At 44.6% G+C, this 27,078-nt stretch overlaps 2 protein-coding genes across 3 annotated transcripts in view; one reads left to right on the top strand and one right to left on the bottom strand.

The window, feature by feature from the left end:
- Nucleotides 1-27,078, bottom strand: part of LOC139611995 (protein NLRC3-like) — a 418,379-nt gene that overhangs the window by 81,422 nt on the left and 309,879 nt on the right. The window contains exons 10-15 of one of the 2 annotated variants that reach the window (XM_071467101.1): nucleotides 22,266-22,442; nucleotides 21,385-21,561; nucleotides 20,487-20,663; nucleotides 19,605-19,781; nucleotides 18,803-18,976; nucleotides 15,417-17,950 (exon numbers count right to left, since the gene is read on the bottom strand). In XM_071467101.1, coding sequence (XP_071323202.1) covers nucleotides 17,935-17,950; nucleotides 18,803-18,976; nucleotides 19,605-19,781; nucleotides 20,487-20,663; nucleotides 21,385-21,561; nucleotides 22,266-22,442 — 898 coding nt within the window. In that variant the 3' untranslated portion in view covers nucleotides 15,417-17,934. Of the gene's footprint in view, nucleotides 1-15,416; nucleotides 17,951-18,802; nucleotides 18,977-19,604; nucleotides 19,782-20,486; nucleotides 20,664-21,384; nucleotides 21,562-22,265; nucleotides 22,443-27,078 lie in introns of those variants that run through there. The other variant, XM_071467102.1, reaches the window with a different exon arrangement.
- Nucleotides 1-27,078, top strand: part of LOC139611996 (NACHT, LRR and PYD domains-containing protein 12-like) — a 173,090-nt gene that overhangs the window by 74,866 nt on the left and 71,146 nt on the right. The window contains exon 11 of the mRNA XM_071467104.1: nucleotides 10,872-11,045. Coding sequence (XP_071323205.1) covers nucleotides 10,872-11,045 — 174 coding nt within the window. The remainder of the gene's footprint in view (nucleotides 1-10,871; nucleotides 11,046-27,078) is intronic.

Genomic DNA, 27,078 nt, shown 5'->3' on the forward strand with positions numbered 1-27,078 from the left:
GAATAATTATGTTCAATATCGCTGATTATTTGTCTAATTTTGTCACAATATTCTTCCTTATTAACAAACTGGCATCAAACTTCCAATATCCTTTCTTTCTAATTTCTTTCCTTGTGGGCTCTAAGATAAAATCTACAAAACAATGATCCGACAAGGGTGCTTTGGAAATTTTGGATTGTGAAGTGTAACTCACAATATTATCACTCACCAACCAGTCATCAATTCTCTATTTGCTTCCTCCATGAGGCTTAAACTATGTGGAACGATTAACCCCCCAATTTAAACTTCTGTAAACATCAGTTAAATTATTATCTGTCATAAAACCTTACACTGCATTACTTACACTGGAGGGCACCTGTCAACCAGCTCATTTGGAGTCATGTTCCAGTCTCCTGGGGAAGAAGTGTCATCTCTGCAGGCCCTCTGGCACTTTACCACCAGCTCTGTTGTCTGTAGCTTATGGAAGAAAATCTGTCTCAGCAGATTTTGAGTTTGTTAGGTATGTGAATTTCTGCCACTGGTTTTGTTTTGCATTGCAATTATGGATCTACATTTTTCAAAAACTGAATTCAACTCATGAGATTTTCAAGAAATGTTCATAAATTCAGAAAAAAAAAATTCCACAATGATTTTGTCATCAGAGAATTGATCAGTGATCGATGTGATATGAATGAAAAGATGTTTGTGTTTGCAGAGGTCAGAACCACAGACTGAGAGCAGAGTCTCCAGGATCCAGCTGTCTGTCTATGAAGAGTGACGGGTCCAAAGAGTTTAATCCTCCATACTTCAGTCCTGAACCTGGACCCTCAGACTCACAGTAAGAGACAGTTTCTACTGTAAACTGAGCTGAACATGATTCAGTTATTAGACACATTTGACTGTGACATGTTAGTGATGAAGGTCTTCACAGAGGGAGGAAGAGGAGTGGTGTCTCTGTGGAGGAGCAGCTGTCCTGCTGTGCTCTGTGTCAGGGCGTCCTGAAGGATCAAGTCTCTACCAGCTGTGGACACTGGTTCTGCAGACAGTGCTTCACCTCATACTGGGACCAGTCTTGGTCTTCAGGAGATCCCTCCTGTCCCCAGTGTGGAAAAAGACCCAGAACCAGACCTGGACTGCAGACAGCCAGTCAGAGCAGCACTGTACAAAGTGAGACTGAACATGTGTCTGCTGATGTCTTCATTTCTGAAACCAGGACCTGTTGTTTTCTCCAGTGTCAGTTGTTCCATCACACAGCACTGACATTTCAGATGATTCTAAATAGCACAACATTAAAAAGCTTTTCTTTGCTGCTCTTTAGTTTTTCTGTAGCTGATGAAAATAATCAGCAGATTCTCAGATTCTCTGTCTTCAGTCTGACATTGTCTCTTCTCTTTCAGCAGATAGTGGTCTGCAGGAGGTTTTAGATCAACATAAGATCAGTCTGAGGAGCAGATGTGAACGTGTGACTGAAGGAAGTGATGGAACAGGAAGTGGAACCCTCCTCAACAGGATCTACACTGAGCTCTACATCACAGAGGGACAGAGTGAAGAGGTTAATACCCAACATGAGGTGAGACAGCTGGAGACAGCTTCCAAGATGAAGACCCTCCATGACGCTCCAATCAAGTGCCACGACATCTTTAAAGCCTTACCTGACCAACAGAGACCCATCAGAGTGGTTCTGACCAACGGCGTCGCTGGAGTTGGAAAAACCTTCTCAGTGCAGAAGTTCAGTCTGGACTGGGCAGAGGGCTTGGAGAACCAAGATGTGAGTCTGCTGGTTCTGCTTTCGTTCAGGGAGCTGAACCTGATCAGAAAGCAGCAGTACAGTCTTCTCAGGCTGCTCCATGTTTTCCATCCAACATTACAGAAGGTCACAGCAGAGCAGCTGGCTGTCTGTAAAGTTGTGTTCATCTTGGACGGCCTGGATGAAAGCAGACTTTCACTGGATTTCAACAACAGGGAGGTTGTGTCTGATGTCACACAGACGTCATCAGTCAACCTGCTGCTGACAAACCTCATCCAGGGGAACCTGCTTCCCTCGGCTCTGGTCTGGATCACTTCCAGACCTGCAGCAGCCTATCAGATCCCTCCTACATGTGTTGACAGGGTAACAGAGGTACGAGGCTTCACTGACGCCCAGAAGGAGGAGTACTTCAGGAGGAGATCCAGTGATGAAGAGCTGTCCAGCAGAATCATCTCACACATCAAGAAGTCCAGGAGCCTCCACATCATGTGTCAAGTCCCAGTCTTCTGCTGGATCACTGCTACAGTTCTGGAGCACATGTTGACTACAGAGCAGAGAGGAGAGCTGCCCCAGACCCTGACTGACCTGTTCTCACACTTCCTGCTGGTTCAGACAAAGAGGAAGAAGCTCAAGTATGATGAGGGACATGAGACCAGTCCACAGGCGCTGATGGAGGCTGACAGGGAAGTTCTTCTGAAGCTGGGGAGGCTGGCGTTTGAACATCTGGAGAAAGGAAACATCATGTTCTACCAAGAAGACCTGGAGCAGTGTGGTCTGGATGTCACAGAGGCCTCGGTGTACTCAGGACTCTGTACTGAGATCTTCAAAAGAGAGAGTGTGATCTTCCAGAAAACAGTCTACTGCTTTGTACATCTGAGCATTCAGGAGTTTCTGGCTGCAGTCTACATGTTCCACTGTTACACCAACAGGAAGAGAAAGGTCCTGGAGAACTTCCTGGGAAAACAACATGTTGATTTCTTCCTGAGGGCAGCCATGGAGAAATCCGTCAGAAGTAAAAATGGTCACCTGGACCTGTTTGTTCGCTTCCTTCATGGCCTCTTTCTGGTGTCCAACCAGAGACTCTTAGAAGGTCTGCTGGGTCAGAGAAAGAACAGTCCAGAAACCATCCAGAGAGCCATCAGCAACCTGAAGAAGATGAACAGTGATAAAATCTCTCCTGACAGAAGCATCAACATCTTCCACTGTCTGATGGAGATGAAGGACCACTCAGTTCATCAGGAGATCCAAGAGTTCCTGAAGTCAGAGACCAGATCAGAGCAGAGACTCTCTGAGATCCACTGCTCAGCTCTGGCCTACATGCTGCAGATGTCAGAGAAGGTTCTGGGTGAGTTGGACCTCAAAAAGTACAACACATCAGAGGATGGACGACGGAGACTGATCCCAGCTGTGAGGAACTGTAGGAAGGCTCGGTGAGTCCAGACATGATCAATATAATTATCAATCAGTAGATTAGATTAGTACAGGGGTTGGACAATGAAACTGAAACGCCTGGTTTTAGACCACAATAATTCATTAGTATGGTGTAGGGCCTCCTTTTGCGGCCAATACAGCATCAATTCGTCTTGGGAATGACAGATACAAGTCCTGCACAGTGGCCAGAGGGATTTTGAGCCATTCTTCTTGCAGAATAGTGGCCAGGTCACGACGTGATGCTGGTGGAGTAAAATGTTTCCTGACTCGCTCCTCCAAAACACCCCAAAGTGGCTCAATAATATTTAGATCTGGTGACTGTGCAGGCCATGGGAGATGTTCAACTTCACCTTCATGTTCATCAAACCACTCTGTCACCAGTGTGGTACTGTGTGTATTGGTGCATTATCATCCTGATACACGGCACCAATTCACCAGTGTGGTACTGTGTGTATTGGTGCATTATCATCCTGATACACGGCACCGCCTTCAGGATACAATGTTTGAACCACTGGGTGCACATGGTCCTCCAGAATGGTTCGGTAGTCCTTGGCAGTGACGCGCCCATCTTGCACAAGTATTGGGCCAAGGGAATGCCATGATATTGCAGCCCAAACCATCACTGATCCACCCCCATGTTTCACTCTGGGCATGCAACAGTCTGGGTGGTACGCTTTTTGCGGCTTCTCCACACCGTAACTCTCCCAGATGTGGGAAAGACAGTAAAGGTGGACTCATCAGAGAACAATACATGTTTCACATTGTCCATAGCCCAAGATTTGCACTGCTGGCACCATTGAAACCGACATTTGGCAAAGGCACGATTGACCAAAGGTTTGGCTACAGTAGCCCGGCCGTGTATATTGACCCTGTGGAGCTCCCGACGGACAGTTTTGGTGGAAACAGGAGAGTTGAGGTGCACATTTAATTCTGCAGTGAGTTGTGCAGCTGTGGTTTTATGTTTTTTGGATACAATCCGGGTTAGCACCCGGACATCCCTTTCAGACAGCTTCCTCTTGCGTCCACAGTTACTCCTGTTGGATGTGGTTCGTCCTTCTTGGTGGTATGCTGACATTACCCTGGATACCGTGGCTTTTATACATCACAAAGACTTGCTTTCTTGGTCACAAATGCGCCAGCAAGACATGCACCAACAATTTGTCCTCTTTTGAACTCTGATATGTCACCCATAATGTTGTGTGCATTGCAATATTTTGAGCAAAGCTGTGCTATTCCTCTGCTAATTGAACCTTCACACTTTGCTGTTACTGGTGCAATGTGCAATCAATGAAGATTGGCCACCAGGCTGGTCAAATTTAGCCATGAAACCTCCAACACTAAATTGGCAGGTGTTTCAGTTTCATTGTCAAACCCCTGTAGGTGAGTCAAATTCAAATAAACAGTTTTCATTTATTTTCATTATTCTTAGTTTTACGTTGAAACAATTTAAGCTCAATTGTGTTTTTTTCTGGAGGGGTTGTAAATGCTGTGAGCAGCAAAATGTAGATGTTTCAGTTGGTTGTGATTGTTGCTGTTAAGTTCATAAAAACACTTGTTTTGTTTATTTGTAATAATTGTTAGATGCTTCATTGATTTGTTAATGTTCTGTGTTGTTTTGAGTCTTTTTGGTTTAATTCCAACCAGATCAAACTAATTAAAGCAGCTCCACTGATCTTACACCTCAGTGTGTGTTTCCAGGTGTTTCCAGGTGTTTCCAGGTGTTGGGGAGGACACCTGCATATGAGAAAACAGTAGTATTAAACCTTTAGTGTCTCCAGCTGTGCAGTCTGATAAATGTCCTCAGGTGATGTCACCTGAGTCAGTGTGGGCGGAGGCTGAGGACGACACCAGACCTCTGTAGCCCCCCCTCATCTCTGCTGCATTACACACCTCAATCTAACAGCCGAGGGTTGGTGGCTGAGGTGCATTGTGGGTAATGTAGGCAGCAGGTTTTTCTGAGGAAGAAGAATGTGTGAATGAAAAAAGAAGATGTCTCTGGTTCAGCTTTGTTGAAACTCCATTGTGACAGTGTTACAGGAGAGCAGTGATGAATCTGTGGATGTCTGTATTCAGGACTCATGAGGTTTCTATGACAACAATCATCAGTGTTTGACAGTGAACAGTGAATGCAGTGAAGCTCTAATGAGCAGGTTCTAGTAGGTGTTTAGTAAAGTTAGTATAAGACCTGAATCATTGTCCAGAGATGACTGAATTCATGATGAGCATGGAGGATGTTACGGGAGGATTCAGTCTTCTTCTACACACCAGAGCTCAGTGTCATGTTTCTGTGAGGACCTTCTGTGAAAACCAGGCAGCAAACAGAGATTAGATTGAACTGTTGACTGAGTTGACCTCAGGAGAAATGTTCTGGAGTAGGGATGCCACGGTGTGGAAATGTTCCCACCGGACATTAAGACATGTGTGGGCTCAGTATCTGTAGATTAGACCTCAGTGTTTCCCACACACTGATTTATCTGTGACAGGCCGCCACCACATCAACAATGACGCCACATATTGATTTTCTGTTGGTTTACAGTTTCAAATGAGGAAAATCTTATTTCACTGTAGAGCTGCACACACACACACACACACAGAAATCATGGGTGGGCTGTGATCAGACTCCCTCTCTGTGTGTCTGTCATTCAGGGTGTGTATGAGAGCACGCTGTGAGCGTGTGCAGGGACTGGGCTCACTGACCAATTTGTCATTTTCTGAACAAGATTCTGACTCTGGATCAAATCATATGATGGAAGCAGAAATGTAACATCATTTTCCCTCCTTCATCTGCACAACAAAGATTCCCATGAAACTCTGCAGGTCTGAGAGAGAGTGATGAGAATTATTGTTTCATGTCAAACACAATCAGATCAGATGAGCTGAGCCACAGATGTGAAGAGCAGATGTTCATCACATCATCATCTTTTCTCATCAGTTGCATTTTAACTTCAGTGTCTTTTATTACAAACTGTCTGATTTTATTCTAACACATTTTATATTTTCTCTCATCACAGACTTGTTCTTTGTGGACTCTCAGAGACTCACTGTGAAGTCGTGTCCTCAGCTCTGAAGTCCAACCCCTCCCATCTGAGACACCTGGACCTGAGCCACAATGATCTGGAGGATTCAGCAGTGAAGCAGCTGTGTGCTGGACTGGAGAGTCCAAACTGTAGACTGGAGACTCTGGGGTTAGTTCACTGACTGGAGCTGTTGTAGTTTTATATTCAGTTAAAATCTGTGAAGTTCCAGTTTTTCATTGGTTGGTTCATTTTCAAGATTTCTGTGTGAGCATTTAAAAAATCAGCCAGTGAAGAGAAAGAAGGAAGATGAGACCAGGAGCAGAGTGGTGATGGGGAGGGTCAGGAGAATCCCCGTGGACCGTTTGGGGGCCGGGGCCGAACTGATTATTGTGTAGACTAATAATATTGTGTTATATAAAAGTGGTCTACCTCGCTGCACCATCCTGCAGCCTGAACTGAGCCTCGCAGCCTCTTGCCTCTCCCAGCACGTCAGACACTACCAAGTCTATTGTAACATAGCTACACTCTTTAGTTTGTTTTTATTTTGGTTCCATGTCACGTCACTAACTCTCCTGTCATTTCAGATCCTGCCTTCCCTCCCTGCCATACAATCTACTCTTTTCCCTCACCTGGTTTTCCCCACCCATCTCCTCCTCACCTGCAGTCCATTTGCTCATTAGTTCCTCAGTGTATATATACCAGTCCATTTTCATTTGTTCCCTGCCAGATTATCTTGTGTTCTACGTTGCCAAGCTTTCCAGCATTTCCCAGTACTGCCTTCCTGCTCTGACCCCGTTTTGCCTTTCCTGGACTACGAATACCTGCCTGCTCCTTGTCGGATTTGTTTGCCTAATACTGATCTTCCCTTGCTACTCACCTGCCTCTTTGTCGTGCTTCTGGGTTCTCCTTTGTCGGCTCCAGTGACTGTGACATCTATATTTGCAGTCGGGGGGTAAATGAGTCTCCCCTCCTCAGGTGGTACAACTCAGGTGTGCCTTGAACTGTGATTGGTCAGCTGCTGACCAATAAGAGCTGTGAAGTGGGGCTGGTACAGAGTCATCAGAGACGTGTTGGTGTTATCAGGGAACGTGTGTGTTCACTGTTCACATTGGTTTGAAGCAGCAGCAGAAAGAGAAGGAGAAAGGTGGAGCAGAGAAGAATGAAGAAGAACAAATACTGGAGGAGGAAGCAGAGAAATGTTCCACAATCACAGAGAGATTCAACATCCAGTAAAGAGCCGGCAGCTGAAATGCTAAGCAGGGGCGTTGTAGCTAGCTGCTAGCTCAGCTCATAGTAAATGTGGCTAGTATAGCTAGCTGCTAGTTGTTGGGCAGCAGCCCTGTGCTTGTGTTAGCTGCTGTTTGTCTTTGTGTGTTATTAACAGCTGGGACTGGTGATCGCCAGGTAAAATGAAGGGTCCCACTCGGCCCCTGGATGAGAGCAGTCACAGTGTTTGTGATTCAGAGCAGCAGAGAATTGACAGAGTTTGATGTTAAAATCAGAAAGTTGATGAGAATCAAACTGCAACAGTCTCACAGATCTTCTGCTGCTGCTGCTGATCTGAACACCAGCAAAGCTGCAGCTCTCTGCAACCAACAAATATTGCAGCTGTTGTTGTGTGTTGATGTCAGCACTGCAGCATCATGGGAAGCCACAGACCTTCAGACTGCAACACAAACCAGATCAAAGCAGAGCCAGTGGCTGAGGCGGGAAAGTGGAGACAAGAGGAAACTCAGCTGGGACATGGAGGCAGGAAGGATTAGATTGATGCTGGGAGCAATTTATGAGCAGCTCCCACCTCCCCCAACATCATAGTGAATAAACAGGTGAGGAGCCAACATGTCCTCTATGTTCAGGTGGAGCTTCATGTGGCTCCTTCTATCAGGGGCTAAAACAAGCCTGTCTCCAGGCCCACACACCTGGAGACATCAGCAGGTGCTGAGGTGTCTCCCAGCAGCCACTGAGAGTCAGAGCTCAGAGGTGAACTCACTGGAGGCAGAAGGAGACAAGATGGATTTGATTTGTTGGTGAGGGTGAAGGACTCAGGAAGCAGCTTTGAACAGGCGTGATGCAGCTGAAGGCAGGGAGGGACTGGCCAATCAGAGGAGATCCAGGAAAACAGCTCCCAGTTCCTCAGGAGACAGCTGCCACTGATCTGAGAGCAGATGTTGTGTTGTGGTCAGAAACACAGCAGCTGAGCTCCAGGGGAGGTTGGCTGTAGGGGTTTTGTTGGCAGATCAGTCTGGTCCCTGTTACCTGAACTGAGCTGCTCTCACTTCTGTTCTCTTCAAGTCCACGTTGTGCTTCTCTTAACCTGTGCACTGTGAACTCAAAGCGCTCCAGGTGTCCTTCATGTCATATCTATTTGATTGTGTGTGGACACAACAAAAGGTCAGACTTGATCTTGAAGAATGGAGCTTCTTCTAATCACATGAATAACACAAGTGGTCATGTGACTGTGGTTCAGGAGCAGTTACCAGAGCAGACTGACACTGACACTCAGAGAAACTCTGTTCATCAACTATCAGACCTAAACCGTGGACGTTGTGCTGAGCTGAAGGGTTGTAGGACTGTGAGCACAGGTTTGATCTCTGCTCTGTGACCTTCATTAACCCCGTCCTCACTCAGTCTGCTCCTCACTGGGGGGTTGATGTGAGAATCAGATGAATTCTACTTCCTCATTCAGTGAAGATCAGCTGAATAAATCTGTGGTGTTTTCCAGCAGGAGGCTCTGAACGTTACCTGAAGGTGAACTGGTTGTTGCTGCAGGTCACAGAATCTGACGGCTCACAGAATGGGCTGTAACACCGGTGGTAGACTGAGGCCGAGCACTCGTCCTCCTCAAGTTCTCAACAGTAACACAAGTTCTTCTTTAAAGATGTGGACACAGAGAAATCTTTTCCCTCCTCCTGTAAATGTGACATTGTGCAGTTGTTTGGTGACTTTTGTTGAGTTTACTGTCCTTTCTCATTTCAAGTAAACTTGAAGTTAAAGCAGGAGGCGAACTCAGAGTTCTTTTCACCAATTTATTGAACAAGCTTTCACAAAATTAAAAGAGGATTGTTATAGAGCTCCGGGTTCAAACTATCTCTCCTTGACAACAACATGCAGCTGTGCCAGTTCACGAAGTTTGACACACTAATGTCCCCCTAGCCCGGTCTTTTTATTCCTGTTACACAAAGGAAGCAAAGCATGAAGGTTGAATTCTTCTTCATTGGCTGTTACCCGCCAGGCTTTCGCCCAGGCGCCTCCTTCTCGGTTATCTGACTCTATTTGACCCCCTTCACTTGTGCCTTGGAACAGCTGATTTTTCTGTGTGTGAAACAAAGAAAAGAAGACAGACACAACACTCCCATCTCCTCAGGGCTGTCTCACATCTATCAGTTAACCGTGCCCTTGCTCATTTCTGTCCTCGTCTTTACCTATGCCGTCTATCTGTGGCATGTCCGCCCCGCATCTGGAGAACAACCCCTTTACACATCCTTGACTTCACTATCTGTAACACCCTGTTCCCTGTTGAGACTTCAGCAACTCCCCAACATATAGTTATCAAAAGCAAGCATCATAACCTTGCAATCCTCACACACACAATGCTAAAAATATTCTACACTTTGAAGCTGCTCCACCATGTTTGTTCTGAACAGTGTGACTGAGTTCTCACTGCAGACTGAACTGAGGTCAGCAGCAGCTGATCAACCTGTGTTCACATCAACAGCTGTATGAATGTTGTGCTGACATTTGGATGATGTGTGTAGAAGGCTGACATGATGAAGATCCACAATAACAGAAGGACAAAGTCACTCTACTCGTTTTAGACAAAGATCATTGATCAGGACAAATCTGATTGATTATCAATCATTGATCTACATCTTTGATTCTTTATTCAGATTGATGAACTGCAGGTTGTCAGAGATCAGCTGTTCTTCTCTGGGCTCAGCTCTGAAGTCCAACCCCTCCCATCTGAGAGAACTGGACTTGAGCTTCAACCAGAACCTGCAGGGTCCAGGAGTGAAGGTTCTGTGTGGTTTTCTGCAGAGTCCAGACTGTAGACTGGAGACTCTGAGGTCAGTTCACTGTTGTAGATCTTATATCTTGAATCCACAGCTAATGAAGCTTCACACACAAGTTGAATCCATTGACTGTGAATGAATGAATGACATTGTAAATAGTTGTTGTCTCATGTTTCCAGTTGTTCTTCTCTCAGACTGAGAATGATTCTTCAGTTTCAGCTCATTTCACTCACTTGTCATGAATAATGTCTGTTCACTTCAGTTCAACCTTCACAGCTCACACACTCGTATTTCTCTGTCAGAGGACTCATGTTTTCTAAATCCACTGTAGAAAATGTCCAGTGTTAGTTGTTCAAGTCAATTCATTTTTATCACAACAACATACACAAGATCCTCACAACTAATATTTGTCCAAAGAAAGTGAAGAAACAATCTTCTTGTTTTCAGTAGATTTCAGTGAAGTGTCAGGACTAATGTCTGTTTGATCAAACTGTGTGTGTGTGTGTGTGTGTGTGTGTGTGTTTTCATCTCTAACTCAACATACACAACTGTTGTGTTGACAATGTTGTGTTGTACTGACATAATGATCCACAATAACAGAAGGACAAAGTCACTCTACTCATTCTCACTCATACTCACAAATCTGATTATCAGTCATTGATCTACACCTTTGATTTTTTTATTCAGATTGGAGAACTGCAGTTTGTCAGAGATCAGCTGTTCTTCTCTGGTCTCAGCTCTGAAGTCCAACCCCTCCCATCTGATAAAACTGAACCTGAGTGTAAACAACCTGCAGGATCCAGGAGTGAAGGGTCTGTGTGGTTTTCTGCAGAGTCCAGACTGTAGACTGGAGACTCTGAGGTCAGACTCCATGTTTTCTTTCTGTGCTGAGATGAATGTGATGTGAAAGTTGTGTTGACACTGAGCTGCAGACATGAGGCTGATATTATACTGATCCACACTGAGGATCTTCATGGTAAAGTCTGTTTTCTTCTTCTCTGCTTTTAGTCCAGTGACTAAAACACCAACAGAAACACAATGAATCTGTCAGACAATAACTGATCAATAATTAATAGCTGATGGTCACAATGCTTTTATAAGGCTCTGTGATGTTTGTACTGACTCCAATATTCAATTCAATTGTCATAGCAACTGGTTGTTTCATCACTTTAAATCCTGTAGGTTTGACTGTGTTAAATATTTGAGCTCAGTCACCAGGTGTCTGTGTCTCTGCCGTTCCATCAACTAGTGAATTTAATATATATTTCTATACATTTGTTCTCATGTCTCCAAACTTCAGCCTGACATGTTTGTTGTCTTTGAAAACTTGAGGATATTTAGTAGAATCTGCACAACATGAGTTTGTATAGATGGAGCCACAGGTGGAGCTGGCAGAGTTGAAGAGGTGGAGTCACTACGTCTTTATTGAAGCAGCAGCATGTTGTCATGAATATTAATGAGAGCTGTTTTTACTTTGTCTGTTTGACTCTTTGTGGTTTCAAGCAGGAACTTTGTCTCCTAAACTCACATCTTTGATTCTTTATTCAGATTGAGGAACTGCAGGTTGTCAGAGATCAGCTGTTCTTCTCTGGGCTCAGCTCTGAAGTCCAACCCCTCCCATCTGAGAGAACTGGATCTGAGTGGAAACAGCCTAAAGGATTCAGACCTGAAGGATCTCCGTGCTCTCGTGGAGAGTCCAGACTGTAGACTGGAGACTCTGAGGTCAGTAGAGGGGCAGAGTCAGTCCATGCTGCTCTCAGCAGTATTGTACTAAACACAGTTAGTATCAGAGCAAAGATCCAGTGTTTCCTGTGAACCTCCAACCTCCTCAGTGGCTGCTTTCCTCAGTGAAGCTGTGAGAGGAGAACGGGGACAGGCTTCGGGATTGGACAGACAGACGGAGAGAGAGACAACAGTCAGCCAATCAGAGCAGCCAGAAGCTTGTTGTGATCATGTGTGTGAGTTGATGTGAAGACGACTGTTGTTGTTGTGTTGATGTGTACAGGAAATAAAGCTGATTCCAGCTGACAGCCTCACAGATGGACAGAGACAGTGTCCTCATTCATCAAACTGTCCAATCTGCTCTGAGACTGTTTGTTCTCTGGTTTCAACACTAAACAGCTGATCAGTTTCATCTGTGTCACAGCTCTGAGATCAGTGTGATGGAGCCTGACAGTCCCTGGCTCTTAGTGACAGCCTCCATGTTCAGTCAGGTGATGTTTCAGAAGCAGCTCACATGTTGATCAACACACAGAGACTCTGTGTTTAAAGTGACATCAGCTGACAGGTAACAGGAGTGAATCCATCACTGACCTGTTGCTGACTCAGCACTTTGTTTCCACTGTGGACTGAGTGAAATGTGCAGAGTGAACAGACTTGATGCTGAACGTCTCTGCAGGTCTGTGAGCTTCCAGCTCAGTGTGTTCACTCCAACACGTTAACATGAGAGCTGAGAGGAAGCAGCTGCTGCACATCTGGTCTGAACAGGACTGAAGTCCCTGCTGCATCACTGACTGATGAAGTGAGTCTCTGTAAACACTGATTCATCTCCTCTGCTTTCTTCTTCTCTGTACAGCTGGAGGGGGTGAGAGTGGAGAGCTTGATCCAGCAGTGACTGACAGAGGAATCAGAAGAAGTGGAGATGACTCTCAGTGCTGCAGTCTGAACTGATCTGAGAACAGCTCCACTGTCACACACAGAGTCCAGTCCACCATCATCCCTGTGTGTTCCTCTGGATCTGACAGAGCATCATCAGTGTCTCTGGACTTAAAGCTCATCAAGTTCAGCTTTGAACAGTTTCCTTGTTGAGAACAAATGAAAACACTAATCACATATTTGGGATCACTTTAGCCTCAGATCTTTAGAGGAAGAAATAAGAAATGTTTCCAAAGTCACTCAGAATCCTCACTCACACTTTTATCACTACCTGTTTAGACTGTTGTGATTCTCTGTACCTTTCAGAAACAACTGTAAAGTTGTGACATGAGATTTTCTTTGGTTTTATGTTCCATGCAGATCACTAAGCTCTTCCACTACCTTTCTTTTAGATGTCTTTTCAGTGTTTATTGTTGTTGTGTTGTTTTAATCCTGTGTGAATCACTTTGGCCAAAGTGTTTGTAGGACTTATTTTATGTATGTTATCTATATGTTATATCAATAAAGTTGAATTGAAAAACATTTTAGAGCCAAGTTTAACCTGTTGCTGCCCAGAGGGACCACCTGTCCTGCAGAGTCTGTCAGTCTTCATGTGTCAGGACAGAGAGAAGCAGCTCCACGGTTTCTGCACCGGCCTTCACTCACACTCACCTGCTCACCTGAGTGATTATCTGCTTTAATCTGAACCATGCTCTGAAACTTCATGGTCTGCACCCGCACTGACAACTTGTCGCTGATTGGCTGGTTGGTGATTCCCTGTTGTTGTTCTCCTGTGTGACTTCAGGTGTTTGGGTCCTGGAAGTTAAATATATATGTATCAGTTTCATTCAAAATGTTTCTTTACTCAGTCAATGCTATGTCATCAATTTATTCTGAACAGTTTATGAACAAGTTAGGCAAGTTGGAAGGTATCAAATCAACATAAACCAAAGTGAATCCAGATCAATGAATGTTACCAGTGAAGAATGACAGTATAAAGAGAGTCTTAAGTGTTGGTGTTGTTCGCTGCAGTTTGAGGCGTCTCACTTATCTGAAGGTTGAGTAAGGAGGGAAGGATTTAACAACAGTTATAGGTGGACAAACATTTATGAACTCTCATAGACGCAGACACAGGTATTAAAACAACACAGAGGCTGGTTTAAAGAAATACCTTTTCTTATGTTGTATAATCAAGGGAATGATGACTGCAGCAATGATGACTGCAGCAACACAACTATTAACAGCTCTGCAGAGAAACAGATATTGAACAAATATCAAATGGATGAAGTTGTTAGTTTGTACAAAAGTCTGCACAAACTGCTCATTGAAACAGGTTCCACTTGTAATGCAGTCAGATCTCACCATAGATCTGGAGGCAGGTTGTAACACTGAGATCACTGTCAGGGCTGGTTTGAAACAAACAGCGACAGCAGCCTTCATCCTGCTCCGTCACATTCCTGATAACTATGGAGCAGCTCTGCACTCCATCATCTTTAAACTCCACTTTATCTCTAAAATCAGGACTGACACTGCGACCAAGCTTTTTGTTGTTGGTGGCAATATTCTTCTCCCCGCTGGATAAAACTCTCTCCAACGTGACTTGACTAACATCTCCAGATTTCATGAGTGGGCAGTTGGAGCGAACCTTTTCTCCCGCTGCTGCCTCCACAGTCTGCTGTGTTTGTACCACAGCTGCTGGACCTGCATGGAGGGAGTGAAGATACAGTTCAGTTTAAGATCTGAGCTTCCAGCTGTGTGTGAGCAAGAGCATCACTGCACAACAGTGATTTGTAGAAACTACAACTTGATGAGATCTGTCATCACATGGCATCCAGGCCACGTTTTCTCACACTGAGCGCTCAAAATGCTATTAAACTCTATGAAATCTGGAGGGGACTTGTATTCTGACCTTGATGGTGACTGCATTAAAAACACATGCAGCATTAACTATTTCATTCTGTTGTTTTTCTCACTGTCCAAAGACAAGCGCTGCAGTATTCAAGTCTTGAACTGTCACACAGGAAGTATAAAAGATTATATAATATAAAAGCTCACCCTGGGCCGTTTCCGTGCATTTATCCTCAAGCTCTGATAACAAGTGCACTTTAACTTTGGGGGCTCGGTGCCTCCGGGGGAAAAGTCCTTCTGATGTGCCGCTTCTCTGTATAAACACTGATCTCGTGCTCATAAACTGATCAAAACGTGGGGACGACTTGTATCTGCAGCAGTGCAGTGCAATAGTACTTTGATTATTCAGTGTAATAGTGCACCGTGTCCTCCATATTCAGTGTGGCCCCAAACTCTGATGCCTGATGGGACCGTGGTGGCTGCATCTTTAGAGAGACCAGTTCGAGACGTCAGACTTTTTGTTTTCTCAGACACAACAAGCAGAAACACCACTTTGACCGTGGGACAAGGAAACGACCTGAGGTGTGGGAAGGTGAAAGAGGAAGAATTAGACAGCAGAACCATTGGCAACCGGCTGTCACTCTGAAGAAACATGAACAGCCAAGGTCCTACACTGTACAGACTGAACATGAGCCGATCTACAGAAGAACCAGGAGACACACACTGAAAACAAAGGAGACCTTGATTTCCTCACAACAAACTGAGGCTGTTGAAAATGTGCCTGACTCACCACAGCTGATGGAGAATGGACAGCAGCCTGCAGAGACAGGACCAGGACAAAGAGACCACCAAGAAAGACTCTGACCTGCAGGGTCCCCACTACCTGCTGTCACACCTGAGTCCTCAGTGAGAAATGAGACTGAGCACTGAGAACTGTGGAAACACTTCAAGCTGTGGGAGGCCTGTTAGAGTTCCCATAAGACACCAAGACTGAGGGCAGAGGCTGTTAAAGAAAGTGAAGCCACTAAGTTGTTGAGTGGTTAAGTTTATATAATGTAGAGCAGAAACTGAGTTGTGTGAACTTTCTATTGTTACTAAAAACAGGGAGATGTCATGTATTGTGTTGTAGTACTGGAGCTGCCAATAGGAGGAGCTGTAACATTACAGACGTTGTTCTGGTTCTACTGCAGACGCACCAGTAAAACAGGTTCTGTCTGCTTCAGGCGTCTCCTCCTTTGGTCTGATAGAGCACAAGGTCATTTTACAAAAACCACGAACACAAAAGTGTAATTCATTCAGATTCAGCAGCATCATAAACCAGCAAGAGGAGAAACGGTGGTGACGGGGACGTCTGGTCCCTGTCGTCTTCACTCAGACAAAAGTTCGACTCCACAGAAATCAGTCCAACAGGATGACAGCACATGATCGACAGGCTAAAGGTCAAGACAGAAAGTAGTCGCACACTGGCTCACTGAGAAATATACACAAAGGAACAAAAGGCTGGACCACTGTCACACGGGGGACAAGAGGAACTGGATCAGAGGGAAGGGAACACTGAGACTAAGGCTGCGTTCAGACTGCAGGCGAATCTGATTCAAATCAGATTCCTACTCAAATCCGATTTTTAGGGCTGACTGTCCACACTGTTTTTCGCAAGTGTCCAAATCGGATATAGCTCTGTTCAGACTGTGCCACATTGACTGATCTGACAGGTTGCTGTAGTAACAAAGTGTCTGACATCATATAATTGCGACAGTGACAACAACAACAACAACAAACATGATGGAGGCAGGTCACCTCAGTATATTGGCCTTATCACTGTCCAGTAGAGGTGCAGAACATCTCAGACGCACTAGACATTTGCAACGCCGCAGGAGGCTGGTAGGATTATACACAACAATGCTTCATGCTGCACTCACTGCCGGAGTTTCTGTGCAGCGACGAGTGTGGTGCCACCCGAAGAGCTATGACTGGTGGGAAAATGTAGTCCTCGGCAGTTTTGACGATGACCAATGGCTTGCGAATTTCAGAATGTGCCGAGCAACGTTTAATATGCTCACTGATCGCCTACGACCAAGGCTCACACGCCTGGACACGCACCTCAGGCCGGCAAAAGCGGTGGAGAAACGTGTCACAGTTGCCCTGTAGTGGTTGGCCACAGGGTCAGGGTACCGCACCGTTGCGCACCTTTTTGGTAAGGCAACGGTGTGCGTGGTTGTCCGTGAGGCGTGTACCGCCCTGACTGCTCTGCAATAAGAGTACATCAAGATCCCTGTGGGAGATCACCTGCAGCGCATCGTCCAGGGCTTCCTAACACACTGGGTCTGGCATCGTGTAGAGTGATGTCCCGGACAGTCAAAACCGATCTGAGTGTTTGGAGCTGTTCAGACTGAGACACATCTGTCCAAATGCGATCTGAAACTAACTCCCAAAGGTGGTTTCGATCTGGTTTCCACAAATCGGATTTCATGTGATTTGTGACTGTTCAGACTTCAAAAGAGCTCCAGTTCCAATCTGGATGGGCTAAAAATCAGATTTTGGGTGGCACTCTGAACAAGGCCTAAATACTCTGGGGGAGGGGGGGCAATGAGACACAGGTGAAACACATTAGGGCGGGGCCAGGTAATCACACAGGAGGGCAGGAAGTGAAGGGAATGGAAACGAGACACCGGGTGAGTATCAAAGTAAAACAGGAAACACAAATCCTGGAGACATTAGGGGAGAAGACAAAAAGGACTTAGCTGGACTGACGGGGAGCGACAGACACAGTGTTACAAAGAGCTTCACAACAAACACACAACACAACAATAACACACACAGTCATTTAGGAATAAACTGGCAGCTTTATGGAATAAAAGAGGAGTAAAATGTCAAAACAATGACAGATTAAAAACCAGGAATCAAACAGGAAGTCAGGATAAAAACATTATTATATTATATGTTTCTCCTGTACAATAATATCTTGTAAAGTTCAGCTGAAGAACATGAGGCGTCAACGTCTGAGTCATTTCACTGTGAAATTCCCTCTTTGTAAAGCACAACAAGGAAACTGTTCAGAGCTGAACTTGATGAGCTTTAAGTCCAGAGACACTGATGATGCTCTGTCAGATCCAGAGGAACACACAGGGATGATGGTGGACTGGACTCTGTGTGTGACAGTGGAGCTGTTCTCAGATCAGTTCAGACTGCAGCACTGAGAGTCATCTCCACTTCTTCTGATTCCTCTGTCAGTCACTGCTGGATCAAGCTCTCCTCTCCACTCTCATCTTTAGAGAGGCTCCCATCTGTGTAGAGAAGAAGAAAGCAGAGGAGATGAATCAGTGTTTACAGAGACTCACTTCATCAGTCAGTGATGCAGCAGGGACTTCAGTCCTGTTCACACCAGATGTCAGCAGCTGCTTCCTCTCAGCTCTCATGTTAACGTGTTGGAGTGAACACACTGAGCTGGAAGCTCACAGACCTGCAGAGACGTTCAGCATCAAGTCTGTTCACTCTGCACATTTCACTCAGTCCACAGTGGAAACAAAGTGCTGAGTCAGCAACAGGTCAGTGATGGATTCACTCCTGTTACCTGTCAGCTGATGTCACTTTAAACACAGAGTCTCTGTGTGTTGATCAACATGTGAGCTGCTTCTGAAACATCACCTGACTGAACATGGAGGCTGTCACTAAGAGCCAGGGACTGTCAGGCTCCATCACACTGATCTCAGAGCTGTGACACAGATGAAACTGATCAGCTGTTTAGTGTTGAAACCAGAGAACAAACAGTCTCAGAGCAGATTGGACAGTTTGATGAATGAGGACACTGTCTCTGTCCATCTGTGAGGCTGTCAGCTGGAATCAGCTTTATTTCCTGTACACATAAACACAACAACAACAGTCGTCTTCACATCAACTCACACACATGATCACAACAAGCTTCTGGCTGCTCTGATTGGCTGACTGTTGTCTCTCTCTCCGTCTGTCTGTCCAATCCTGAAGCCTGTCCCCGTTCTCCTCTCACAGCTTCACTGAGGAGAGCAGCCACTGAGGAGGTTGGAGGTTCACAGGAAACACTGGATCTTTGCTCTGATACTAACTGTGTTTAGTACAATACTGCTGAGAGCAGCATGGACTGACTCCGCCCCTCTACTGACCTCAGAGTCTCCAGTCTACAGTCTGGACTCTCCACGAGACCACGGAGATCCTTCAGGTCTGAATACTGCAGGTTGTTAAGACTCAGGTCCAGTTCTCTCAGATGGGAGGGGTTGGACTTCAGAGCCGAGACCAGAGAAGAACAGCTGATCTCTGACAAACTGCAGCTCCTCAATCTGAATAAAGAATCAAAGATGTAGATCAATGATTGATAATCAATCAGATGTGTCCTGATCAATGATCTTTGTCTAAAATGAGTAGAGTGACTTTGTCCTTCTGTTATTGTGGATCATCATCATGTCAGTACAACACAACATTGTCAACACAACAGTTGTGTGTCTTGTTACAGATGAAAACACACACACACACAGTTTGATCAAACAGACATTAGTCCTGACACTTCACTGAAATCTAATGAAAAAAGAAGATTGTTTCTTCACTTTCTTTGGACAAATATTAGTTGTGAGGATCTTGTGTATGTTGTTGTGATAAAAATGAATTGACTTGAACAACTAACACTGGACATTTTCTCCAGTGGATTTAGAAAACATGAGTCCTCTGAGAGAAATACGAGTGTGTGAGCTGTGAAGGTTGAACTGAAGTGAACAGACATTATTCATGACAAGTGAGTGAAATGAGCTGAAACTGAAGAATCATTCTCAGTCTGAGAGAAGAACAACTGGAAACATGAGACAACAACTATTTACAATGTCATTCATTCATTCACAGTCAATGGATTCAACGTGTGTATGAAGCTTCATTAGCTGTGGATTCAAGATATAAGATCTACAACAGTGAACTGACCTCAGAGTCTCCAGTCTACAGTCTGGACTCTGCAGAAAACCACACAGACCCTTCACTCCTGGATCCTGCAGGGTCTGGTTGTGGCTCAGGTCCAGTTCTCTCAGATGGGAGGGGTTGGACTTCAGAGCTGAGCCCAGAGAAGAACAGCTGATCTCTGACAACCTGCAGTTCTCCAATCTGAATAAAGAATCAAAGATGTGAGTTTAGGAGACAAAGTTCCTGCTTGAAACCACAAAGAGTCAAACAGACAAAGTAAAAACAGCTCTCATTAATATTCATGACAACATGCTGCTGCTTCAATAAAGACGTAGTGACTCCACCTCTTCAACTCTGCCAGCTCCACCTGTGGCTCCATCTATACAAACTCATGTTGTGCAGATTCTACTAAAGATCCTCAAGTTTTCAAAGACAACAAACATGTCAGGCTGAAGTTTGGAGACATGAGAACAAATGTATAGAAATATATATTAAATTCACTAGTTGATGGAACGGCAGAGACACAGACACCTGGTGACTGAGCTCAAATATTTAACACAGTCAAACCTACAAGATTTATGTTGCTATGACAACTTGGCTTTGAATACTGGAGTCAGGACAAACATCACAGAGCCTTATAAAAGTGTTGGGACCATCAGCTATTGATTATAGATCAGTTATTGTCTGACAGATTCAATGTGTTTCTGTTGGTGTTTAAAAAAGTCATGAGGTGAAAGTTGAAGAGAAACAGTCACTGGACTAAAAGCAGAGAAGAAGAAAACAGACTTTACCATGAAGATCCTCAGTGTGGATCAGTATAATATCAGCCTCATGTCTGCTGCTCAGTGTCAACACAACTTTCACATCACATTCATCTCAGCACAGACAGAAAACATGGAGTCTGACCTCAGAGTCTCCAGTCTACAGTCTGGACTCTGCAGAAAACCACACAGACCCTTCACTCCTGGATCCTGCAGGTTCTGGTTGTAGCTCAGGTCCAGTTCTCTCAGATGGGAGGGGTTGGACTTCAGAGCTGAGACCAGAGGAGACCAGCTGATCTCTGACAACCTGTAGCCCCTCAATCTGAATAGAGAATCAAAGATGTGAGTTTAGGAGACAAAGCTCCTGCTTGAAACCACAAAGAGTCAAACAGGCAAAGTAAAAACAGCTCTCATTAATATTCATGACAACATGCTGCTGCTTCAATAAAGACGTAGTGACTCCACCTCTTCAACTCTGCCAGCTCCACCTGTGGCTCCATCTATACAAACTCATGTTGTGCAGATTCTACTAAAGATCCTCAAGTTTTCAAAGACAACAAACATGTCAGGCTGAAGTTTGGAGACATGAGAACAAATGTATAGAAATATATATTAAATTCACTCGTTGATGGAACGGCAGAGACACAGACACCTGGTGACTGAGCTCAAATATTTAACACAGTCAAACCTACAGGATTTAAAGTGATGAAACAACCTGTTGCTATGACAACTTGGCTTTGAATGTTGGAGTCAGTACAAACATCAAAGAGCCTTATAAAAGTGTTGGGACCATCAGTTATTGATTATAGATCAGTTATTGTCTGACAGATTCAATGTGTTTCTGTTGGTGTTTAAAAAAGTCATGAGGTTGAATTTGAAGAGAAACAGTCACTGGACTAAAAGCAGAGAAGAAGAAAACAGACTTTTCCATGAAGATCCTCAGTGTGGATCAATATAATATCAGCCTCATGTCTGCAGCTCAGTGTCAACACAACTTTCACATCACATTCATCTCAGCACAGAAAGAAAACATGGAGTCTGACCTCAGAGTCTCCAGTCTACAGTCTGGACTCTGCAGAAAACCACACAGACCCTTCACTCCTGGATCCTGCAGGGTCTGGTTTCCACTCAGGTCCAGTTCTCTCAGATGGGAGGGGTTGGACTTCAGAGCTGAGACCAGAGAAGAACAGCTGATCTCTGACAAACTGCAGCTGATCAATCTGAATAAAGAATCAAAGATGTGAGTTTAGGAGACAAAGTTCCTGCTTGAAACCACAAAGAGTCAAACAGACAAAGTAAAAACAGCTCTCATTAATATTCATGACAACATGCTGCTGCTTCAATAAAGACGTAGTGACTCCACCTCTTCAACTCTGCCAGCTCCACCTGTGGCTCCATCTATACAAACTCATGTTGTGCAGATTCTACTAAAGATCCTCAAGTTTTCAAAGACAACAAACATGTCAGGCTGAAGTTTGGAGACATGAGAACAAATGTATAGAAATATATATTAAATTCACTAGTTGATGGAACGGCAGAGACACAGACACCTGGTGACTGAGCTCAAATATTTAACACAGTCAAACCTAAAGGATTTATATTGTATGACAACTTGGCTTTGAACATTGGAGTCAATACAAACATCACAGAGCTTTATAAAAGTGTTGGGACCATCAGCTATTGATTATAGATCAGTTATTGTCTGACAGATTCAATGTGTTTCTGTTGGTGTTTTAAAAAGTCTTGAGGTGAAAGTTGAAGAGAAACAGTCACTGGACTAAAAGCAGAGAAGAAGAAAACAGACTTTACCATGAAGATCCTCAGTGTGGATCAGTATAATATCAGCCTCATGTCTGCAGCTCAGTGTCAACACAACTTTCACATCACATTCATCTCAGCACAGAAAGAAAACATGGAGTCTGACCTCAGAGTCTCCAGTCTACAGTCTGGACTCTGCAGAAAACCACACAGACCCTTCACTCCTGGATCCTGCAGGTCCTGGTTTCTACTCAGGTCCAGTTTTCTCAGATGGGAGGGGTTGGACTTCAGAGCTGAGACCAGAGAAGAACAGCTGATCTCTGACAAACTGCAGCTCCTCAATCTGAATAAAGAATCAAAGATGTTGATCAGTGATTGATAATCAATCAGATTTGTCCTGATCAGTGATCTTTGTCTAAAATGAGTAGAGTGACTTTGTTCTTCTGTTATTGTGGATCATCATCATGTCAGTACAACACAACATTTTCAACACAACAGTTGTGTGTGTTGTGTTACAGATGAAAACAGACACACAGTTTGATCAAACAGACATTAGTCCTGACACTTCAGTGAAATCTACTGAAAAAAAGAAGATTGTTTCTTCACTTTCTTTGGACAAATATTAGTTGTGAGGATCTTGTGTATGTTGTTGTGATAAAAATGAATTGACTTGAACAACTAACACTGGACATTTTCTCCAGTGGGTTTAGAAAACATGAGTCCTCTGACTGAGAGAAATACGAGTGTGTGAGCTGTGAAGGTTGAACTGAAGTGAACAGACATTATTCATGACAAGTGAGTGAAATGAGCTGAAACTGAAGAATCATTCTCAGTCTGAGAGAAGAACAACTGGAAACATGAGACAACAACTATTTACAATGTCATTCATTCATTCACAGTCAATGGATTCAACTTGTGTGTGAAGCTTCATTAGCTGTGGATTCAAGATATAAGATCTACAACAGTGAACTGACCTCAGAGTCTCCAGTCTACAGTCTGGACTCTGCAGAAAACCACACAGATCCTTCACTCCTGGACCCTTCAGGTTCTGGTTTTCACTCAGGTCCAGTTCTCTCAGATGGGAGGGGTTGGACTTCAGAGCAGAGACCAGAGAAGAACAGCTGATCTCTGACAACCTGCAGTTGTCCAATCTGAATAAAGAATCAAAGATGTAGATCGATGATTGATAATCAATCAGATTTGTCCTGATCAATAATCTACACACATCATCCAAATGTCAGCACAACATTCATACAGCTGTTGATGTGAACACAGGTTGATCAGCTGCTGCTGACCTCAGTTCAGTCTGTAATCAGAGGAGAATCAGAGGATTCACGTCTGTTTAGTCTGTTCCCTCTCTGACACTACAGACATCAGCACAGAAACAAAACACTGAGGACGTGAACAAACAGTGAGAACTCAGTCACACTGTTCAGAACAAACATGGTGGAGCAGCTTCAATGTTCCAAAGTCACCAAACAACTGCACAATGTCACATTTACAGGAGGAGGGAAAATATTTCTCTGTGTCCACATATTTAAAGAAGAACTTGTGTTACTCAAAGGAGTTTTAAATCCAAAGCAACTGGACTTGGTTATTTGTCTAGGAAGACTTTTCACGTCTCATCCAAGAGGCTTCATCAGTTCTTTCTCGCACCTGACCAGGCTGGGACTGGTCCAACTATCTGGTGTGGAGACTCAGGTATTTTTAACCTCTGGGAGGGGCTTTCACAAGGCTGATGATGTCATTGGTTCCCTTTGTGCTCCATCTGCCAACGACAGTCGTTAGAGTGACTGTCTTGGTGGAGAGTTGGTTTCGACTTTGTTAGAGCCCTATTGTGTTATAACAACAGTCGTTGGAGTCACATGCCACTTGTGAACAGTTGTTTTTTTTAGAGGTTAAATTGTTAAATCTCCTGGGAAGGGATGAAAGGGCAGCATTGTAAATTGGAGATAGGTGGTGTCTGAGGTCTCCTCCCCTGTTGAGGGATGGTTTCTCTACTTTTACACAGATGGCTTCTTTCACTCTTCTTTCGAACCACCTGTCCTCTCTGTCCAGGATGTGAACCTTGCTGTCCTCAAAGGAGTGAGCTTTCTCCTTAAGATGTAAGTGGACAGCAGAGTCCAAACCTGAGGAGTTAGCTTTCCTGTGTTGGGCCATGCGTTTATGCAGTGGTTGTTTTGTTTCTCCAATGTAGAGGTCTTTACATTCCTCATTACATTGGACTGCATACACCAGATTGCTTTTTCGGGTGTGTGGTGTTCTGTCCTTGGGGTGTACCAGTCTCTGTCTGAGTGTGGTGCAGGGTTTGAAATACACAGGGATACAGTGTTTGTTGAAGATCCTCCTGAGTTTTTCTGATACCCCAGACACATATGGGATAACTATGTTGTTTCTCTTGTTTGGTTTTTCTTTCTCAACCATGTTGCTACTTTTCTTTCTGGAAGCACAAGCAGTTTTCACAAAGGTCCAGTTGGGGTAACCACAAGTTGTGAGGGCGCCTCTCAGGTGCTTGTGTTCTACCCTTTGGGCCTGTGAGCTGGTGGCTACGTTATCAGCTCTGTGTTGCAGGGTTCTGATAACACCAAGCTTGTGTTCCAGGGGGTGGTGTGAGTCGAAAAGTAGATATTGGTCTGTATGTGTGGGTTTTCTGTATACCCCGATGTGGAGGCTCCTGTCCTTTTTCATATGGACGTCACAATCTAAGAAGGGCAGACTATTGTCCTTGACATCCTCTCTTGTGAACTTGATGTTTTTGTCCACTGAGTTAATGTGTTCGGTAAAAGTTTGCACCTCTTTGGTTTTGATTTTAACCCATGTGTCGTCCACATACCTGAACCAGTGGCTCGGTGTAGTTCCTTCAAAGGAGTTCAAAGCCTTGTTCTCCACCTCCTCCATGTATAGATTTGCCACAATGGAGGATACTGGTGAACCCATGGCACAGCCATGTTTTTGTCTGTAAAATTTGCCGTCAAACTGGAAAGATGTAGTGTTTAGGCATAAATCCAGAAGCTGGCAAATGTGTCTGGGTTTGAGATTTGTTCGGTTTTGCAGGGAGTTGTCCTGTGTGAGTCGTTCTCTTACTGAGGCCGAAGCCTCCACGGTTGGAATGCAGGTGAAAAGAGAAGTCACATCATAGGAAACCATGGCTTCATCTGGCTCCATTTAAGTCTATGGAGTTTTGGATGTGGTGTGGGGTGTTGCCCACCAAAGGTACCAGGATATTGGCTATGTATTTGGCTATGTTGTATGTGAGTGAGTTTATGCTGCTGACAATGGGCCTGAGCAGGGCCCCTTCTTTATGGATTTTGGGGAGTCCATATAGGCAGGGGATGGAGTCCTGGGGATAAAGCCGGTAATATTGTGTTTTGTCAACGACCCCTTCTTTTTTGCAGTTGTTGTAGACATTCTATCACCTTCTTTTTATAACCACTGGTCGGGTCTCGTTTCAGAGTTTCATAGGTGTTAGAGTCGCTGAGTAGTACAGGGATCTTGTCCTGGTAATCAGTTGTATTGAGCACAACTGTGCATCTACCCTTGTCTGCTGGGAGTATTGTGATGTTTTGGTATTTGCCCAATGCTGTCACTGCTTTCCTCTCCTCGAAAGTGAGGTTGGAGGGGGGTCCTTGGCCTCGGACACTTTTAACCTTAGCTGTTCGGCCTCAGTTTCGATTAAGTTGTTTTTCTTTTTAGCAGATTCTGTAGCTGTAATCAAATCCACTATGGGTAACTCTTTCGGTGTCATGTCGAAATTTAGGTCTTTAGATCTTCACTGAACGAGGAAGTAGAATTCATCTGATTTTCACATCAACCCCCAATGAGGAGCAGACTGAGTGAGGACGGGGTTAATGAAGGTCACAGAGCAGAGATCAAACCTGTGCTCACAGTCCTACAACCCTTCAGCTCAGCACAACGTCCACGGTTTAGGTCTGTTAGTTGATGAACAGAGTTTCTCTGAGTGTCAGTGTCAGTCTGCTCTGGTAACTGCTCCTGAACCACAGTCACATGACCACTTGTGTTACTCATGTGATTAGAAGAAGCTCCATTCTTCAAGATCAAGTCTGAGCTTTTGTTGTGTTCACACACAATCAACTAGATATGACATGAAGGACACCTGGAGCACTTTGAGTTCACAGTGCACAGGTTCAGAGAAGCACAACGTGGACTTGAAGAGAACAGAAGTGAGAGCAGCTCAGTTCAGGTAACAGGGACCAGACTGATCTGCCAACAAAACCCCTACAGCCAACCTCCCCTGGAGCTCAGCTTTCAGAGCAGGCTCCTCTGCCTCTGCTGCCAGCTCTGTGTATCTGAGCTGTTTCCTCTCAGAGGCCGTTTCTCCTGCGTCCTCCCATGGTACTGTCAGCTCCACAACATACACAAGCTGCTGTGTTTCTGACCACAACACAACATCTGCTCCTCAGCTGTTTATTCACTATGATGTTGGGGAGGTGGGAGCTGCTCATAAATTGCTCCCAGCATCAATCTAATCCTTCCTGCCTCCATGTCCCAGCTGAGTTTCCTCTTGTCTCCACTTTCCCGCCTCAGCCACTGGCCCTGCTTTGATCTGGTTTGTGTTGCAGTCTGAAGGTCTGTGGCTTCCCATGATGCTGCAGTGCTGACATCAACACACAACAACAGCTGCAATATTTGTTGGTTGCAGAGAGCTGCAGGTGTTCAGATCAGCAGCAGCAGCAGAAGATCTGTGAGACTGTTGCAGTTTGATTCTCATCAACTTTCTGATTTTAACATCAAACTCTGTCAATTCTCTGCTGCTCTGAATCACAAACACTGTGACTGCTCTCATCCAGGGGCCGAGTGGGACCCTTCATTTTACCTGGAGATCACCAGTCCCAGCTGTTAATAACACACAAAGACAAACAGCAGCTAACACAAGCACAGGGCTGCTGCCCAACAACTAGCAGCTAGCTATACTAGCCACATTTACTATGAGCTGAGCTAGCAGCTAGCTACAACGCCCC

This window comes from Trachinotus anak, unplaced genomic scaffold (assembly GCF_046630095.1).
Source record: "Trachinotus anak isolate AG129_WGS33_773 ecotype Australia unplaced genomic scaffold, CSIRO_AGI_Tana_v1 ptg000029l, whole genome shotgun sequence".
NCBI classification, from domain to species: domain Eukaryota; kingdom Metazoa; phylum Chordata; class Actinopteri; order Carangiformes; family Carangidae; genus Trachinotus; species Trachinotus anak.